We start from the raw sequence: 6,250 nt of genomic DNA, 5'->3' as shown, positions 1-6,250 counted from the left end.
ATCCAACAGATTCCCATTCAATAACTACACCATACCAGTCATCCAACAGATTCCCATTCAGTAACTACACCATACCAGTCCTCGTACCAGTCCTCCAACAGATTCCCATTCAATAACTACATCATACCAGTCCTCCAACAGATTCCCATTCAATAACTACATCATACCAGTCACCCAACAGATTCCCATTCAATAACTACACCATACCAGTCCTCCAACAGATTCCCATTCAATAACTACATCATACCAGTCATCCAACAGATTCCCATTCAATAACTACACCATACCAGTCCTCGTACCAGTCCTCCAACAGATTCCCATTCAATAACTACATCATACCAGTCATCCAACAGATTCCCATTCAATGACTACACCATACCAGTCCTCGTACCAGTCCTCCAACAGATTCCCATTCAATAACTACACCATACCAGTCATCATACCAGTCATCCAACAGATTCCCATTCAATAACTACATCATACCAGTCCTCCAACAGATTCCCATTCAGTAACTACATCATACCAGTCATCATACCAGTCATCCAACAGATTCCCATTCAATAACTACATCATACCAGTCATCATACCAGTCATCCAACAGATTCCTATTCAGTAACTACATCATACCAGTCCTCCAACAGATTCCCATTCAATAACTACACCATACCAGTCATCCAACAGATTCCCATTCAGTAACTACACCATACCAGTCATCCAACAGATTCCCATTCAATAACTACATCATACCAGTCATCCAACATATTCCCATTCAATAACTATATCATACCAGTCATCATACCAGTCACCCAACAGATTCCCATTCAATAACTACATCATACCAGTCATCCAACAGATTCCCATTCAATAACTACATCATACCAGTCACCCAACAGATTCCCATTCAATAACTACAACATACCAGTCCTCCAACAGATTCCCATTCAATAACTACATCATACCAGTCATCCAACAGATTCCCATTCAATAACTACACCATACCAGTCCTCGTACCAGTCCTCCAACAGATTCCCATTCAATAACTACATCATACCAGTCCTCCAACAGATTCCCATTCAATAACTACACCATACCAGTCCTCCAACAGATTCCCATTCAATAACTACATCATACCAGTCATCCAACAGATTCCCATTCAATAACTACACCATACCAGTCCTCGTACCAGTCCTCCAACAGATTCCCATTCAATAACTACATCATACCAGTCCCCCAACAGATTCCCATTCAATAACTACATCATACCAGTCCCCCAACAGATTCCCATTCAATAACTACATCATACCAGTCATCATACCAGTCATCCAACAGATTCCCATTCAATAACTACATCATACCAGTCATCCAACAGATTCCCATTCAATAACTACATCATACCAGTCATCCAACAGATTCCCATTCAATAACTACATCATACCAGTCATCATACCAGTCATCCAACAGATTCCCATTCAATAACTACATCATACCAGTCATCATACCAGTCATCCAACAGATTCCCATTCAATAACTACATCATACCAGTCATCCAACAAATTCCCATTCAATAACTATATCATACCAGTCATCATACCAGTCACCCAACAGATTCCCATTCAATAACTACATCATACCAGTCATCCAACAGATTCCCATTCAATAACTACATCATACCAGTCATCCAACAGATTCCCATTCAGAGCAAGACACAGAAGCATCCAGGGTCAATGCCCTGCTCAAGGGCATTTTGACCGATCTACCACCAGGCCACAAAACGTGAACCCGAACCCTCCAAGACCCCTCCCACAGTTCCCCAATAGCTGTCCCTCAACCATTCGAGACCCCTCCCACAGCCCCCCAGGAAGAAAAATAAAATAAAAAATACAATTAATTCCATTCCCCACCCCCAAGAACTCCCCAATGCACCAACAACCAAGAAGGGATTTAGTGGAAGACGAGGACCGGAAGACGAGGACCGGAAGAAAGGACCGGAAGACGAGGACCGGAAGACGAGGACCGGAAGACAAGGACCGGAAGACAAGGACCGGAAGACAAGGACCGGAAGACAAGGACCGGAAGACACGGACCGGAAGATGAGGACCGGAAGAAAGGACCGGAAGACAAGGACCGGAAGACGAGGACCGGAAGAGAAGGACCGGAAGACGAGGACCGGAAGACGAGGACCGGAAGAACGGACCGGAAGACGAGGACCGGAAGAGATTGGCCAGAAGAGATTAGCAAGAAGAGATTGACCATAAAAGATTGACCAGACGAGATTGAGCAGACCAGATCATCAACTAGATTAAACTGATTTGTAGACTGCAAATTGATCACAAGAGGCCCAAACAGATATGGGGTTTGACTAAAACATAATAATTTCAAACCTTGCTTACACTTGTACATGATCATGGCGTGTCTCTCTAATTATGCGTAAGAATACTTGGGAACAGATTTCTTGAATGAAAATGACTTGGAGCTGATTTCCTGGTGTTTTTTTGTCTTTTATCTCCAACAATCAAAATTCCACACACCAAAAAAAATGTAAAAAAACCCCACCAGTGAGCCAATTAAAACCACCCACGGGCCAATTGAAACCACCCATGGGCCAATTAAAACCACCCACGGGCCAATTAATACCACCCACGGGCCAATTGAAACCACCCACGGGCCAATTAAAACCACCCATGGGCCAATTAAAACCACCCACGGGCCAATTAAAACCACCCATGGGCCTATTAAAACCACCCAAGGGCCAATTAAAACCAGCGAGCCAATTAAAACCACCCACGGGCCAATTAAACCACCCACGGGCCAATTAAAACCACCCACGGGCCGCCAGTTGGGGAACCCTGCTGTATTGGTTTATGTTCGGAAGGCAGAGTGCTAGAGCCAAACCTGGATTCAAATACCATTGGAAATCATTTCAAATACTTTATCTGTGCTTGATTGAGTTTGCCTTGTCCAATAGAATAGTCCCAAAATGGCAAACACCACCCATTAAGAACTCCAAGCATGTCAGAGCAACAGCTGAAACTATTTTCTATATTCTCTGTAGTAGAATGAGAATGCAGGTCTAGCTATAACCCTCAGTCTGTTGGCTGGCTGAGTGTCTGCTAAAGGATCTGTAACAGAAGACTTGGTGGACTGTGTATTCTTTAGGTTAGGTCTTACTTTATGTGTTCGCTCCCGCTGGTAAGATCACAGGTGACAAGACACGAGGATCACAGGTGGAGGAGGTTTTAATGAGGCTGAACAGCACTGATATCATTAACTACTATGACTTCACTGCCTTTCATACAATATCTCTGTTAGGTATCTGGTGTTCCTGTGATTTATAAAGCTCTCAGTTTGGTATCTTGTCTCTCTCTCTCTGTGTGTGTGTGTGTGTGTCTGTGTGGTTGTGTGTGTGTGCGTGTGTGTGTTTGTGTCTGTGTCTGTGGTTGTGTGTGTGTGTGCGTGTGCGTGTGCGTGTGCGTGTGCGTGTGTGTGTGTGTGTGTGTGTGTGTGTGTGTGTGTGGTTATAAAGCTCCTGAACTGTAACATGTTGTCTACAGCACCAACCACAGCTTTGGATAATTCACAGTTTGTGTTGTCTGTCTGTGTCTTTCCCTAACTGATGGGACCTTGTCCCTGAGGCACTTGGCTCCGGCTCAGGGTTCAGTTTGTCAGGGTGGTCCTAGTTCAGTATGTGTGTCAGGGTTCAGTAGGTAAGTTATTCTGGGGGAGCTCTCCTTCTAGCTCTCTCTCTCTTCTTCTCTCTCTACATAACTTTATCTCTCTCTCTCTTCTCTCTCTACATAACTTTATCTCACTCTTCCCTCTACATAACTTTCTCACTCTTCTTCTCTCTACATAACTTTATCTCACTCTCTTCTTCTCTCTGCATAACTTTATCTCACTCTCTTCTTCTCTCTCTACATAACTTTATCTCTCTCTTCTTCTCTCTCTACATAACTTTATCTCACTCTTCTCTCTACATAACTTTCTCACTCTTCTTCTCTCTACATAACTTTCTCACTCTCTTCTTCTCTCTCTACATAACTTTATCTCTCTCTCTTCTCTCTCTACATAACTTTATCTCTCTCTCTTTTCTCTCTCTACAACTTTATCTCTCTCTCTTTTCTCTCTACATAACTTTATCTCACTCTCTTCTTCTCTCTACATAACTTTATCTCACTCTTCTCTCTACATAACTTTCTCACTCTTCTTCTCTCTGCATAACTTTATCTCACTCTCTTCTTCTCTCTGCATAACCTTATCTCACTCTCTTCTTCTCTCTCTACATAACTTTATCTCACTCTTCTCTCTACATAACTTTCTCACTCTTCTTCTCTCTGCATAACTTTATCTCACTCTCTTCTTCTCTCTGCATAACTTTATCTCACTCTCTTCTTCTCTCTCTACATAACTTTATCTCTCTCTCTTCTTCTCTCTCTACATAACGTTATCTCTCTCTCTTCTCTCTCTACATAACTTTATCTCACTCTTCTCTCTACATAACTTTATCTCACTCTTCTCTCTACATAACTTTATCTCACTCTTCTCTCTACATAACTTTCTCACTCTTCTTCTCTCTACATAACTTTATCTCACTCTCTTCTTCTCTCTCTACATAACTTTATCTCTCTCTCTTCTCTCTCTACATAACTTTATCTCTCTCTCTTTTCTCTCTCTACATAACTGTATCTCTCTCTTCTCTCTCTACATAACTTTATCTCTCTCTCTTCTTCTCTCTCTACATAACTTTATCTCTCTCTCTTCTCTCTCTACATAACTTTCTCACTCTTCTTCTCTCTACATAACTTTATCTCACTCTCTTCTTCTCTCTGCATAACTTTATCTCACTCTCTTCTTCTCTCTACATAACTTTATCTCACTCTCTTCTTCTCTCTGCATAACTTTCTCTCTCTCTTCTCTCTCTACATAACTTCATCTCTCTCTCTATCTCCCTGCTTCTCTCTGTCTCTCTACATAACTTTATCTCACTCTCTCTTCTCTCTCCCTGACTACCTTCATCTCTCTCTCTCTTCTTCTCTCTCTACATAACTTTATCTCTCTCTCTTCTCTCTCTCCCTGACTTCCTTCATCTCTGTCTCTCTTCTCTCTCTACATAACTTTATCTCTCTCTCTATCTCCCTGCTTCTCTCTGTCTCTCTACATACGTACGTTTATCTCTCTCTCTCTTCACTCACTCTCATCAAATACCATGTGTTGGTGTATCTCTGCACCCCTCCCTCCCTCCCTCCCTCCCTCTTCTTACCATAGTAAGGCTGCGTATAACGGGGCTAAGCAGGAAGACCATGTGTTGGTGTATCTCTGCACTCCTCTCCACCAGCACGTAGAACACCTCTAGGAAGCCAAAGGATACCAAACACAGACCCACGTGTGCGTGTGCGTGTGCGTGTGTGTGTGTGTGTGTGTGTGTGTGTGTGTGTGTGTGTGTGTGTGTGTGTGTGTGTGTGTGTGTGTGTGTGTGTGTGTGTGTGTGTGTGTGTGTGTGTGTGTGTGTGTGTGTGTGTGTGTGTGTGTGGTTATAAAGCTCCTGAACTGTAACATGTTGTCTACAGCACCAACCACAGCTTTGGATAATTCACAGTTTGTGTTGTCTGTCTGTGTCTGTTTCCCTAACTGATGGGACCTTGTCCCTGAGGCACTTGGCTCCGGCTCAGGGTTCAGTTTGTCAGGGTGGTCCTAGTTCAGTATGTGTGTCAGGGTTCAGTAGGTAAGTTATTCTGGGGGAGCTCTCCTTCTAGCTCTCTCTCTCTTCTTCTCTCTCTACATAACTTTATCTCTCTCTCTCTTCTCTCTCTACATAACTTTATCTCACTCTTCCCTCTACATAACTTTCTCACTCTTCTTCTCTCTACATAACTTTATCTCACTCTCTTCTTCTCTCTGCATAACTTTATCTCACTCTCTTCTTCTCTCATACGTACCTTTACATACGTACCTTTATCTCTCTCTCTCTTCACTCACTCTCATCAAATACCATGTGTTGGTGTATCTCTGCACCCCTCCCTCCCTCCCTCCCTCCCTCCCTCCCTCCCTCCCTCCCTCCCTCCCTCTTCTTACCATAGTAAGGCTGCGTATAACGGGGCTAAGCAGGAAGACCATGTGTTGGTGTATCTCTGCACTCCTCTCCACCAGCACGTAGAACACCTCTAGGAAGCCAAAGGATACCAAACACAGACCCAGCACCTACAGAGAGGAGACAGGAGATAGTTTAAACACAGACCCAGCACCTACAGAGAGG

The 6,250-nt window shown here is 43.3% G+C and overlaps 1 protein-coding gene across 1 annotated transcript in view; it reads right to left on the bottom strand.

Annotated features, from left to right (window-relative positions):
* The window catches only part of LOC110539044 (multidrug resistance-associated protein 1), a 58,889-nt gene extending 53,516 nt beyond the window's left edge, over nucleotides 1-5,373 (bottom strand). The window contains exon 1 of the mRNA XM_036939399.1: nucleotides 5,258-5,373. Coding sequence (XP_036795294.1) covers nucleotides 5,258-5,299 — 42 coding nt within the window. The 5' untranslated portion in view covers nucleotides 5,300-5,373. The remainder of the gene's footprint in view (nucleotides 1-5,257) is intronic.
* Nucleotides 5,374-6,250: the final 877 nt, after the last annotated feature.

The sequence above is a fragment of the Oncorhynchus mykiss genome, chromosome 12, assembly GCF_013265735.2.
Source record: "Oncorhynchus mykiss isolate Arlee chromosome 12, USDA_OmykA_1.1, whole genome shotgun sequence".
Taxonomy (NCBI): Eukaryota; Metazoa; Chordata; class Actinopteri; order Salmoniformes; family Salmonidae; genus Oncorhynchus; species Oncorhynchus mykiss.
This window is presented reverse-complemented; position numbering and strand designations above follow the sequence as displayed.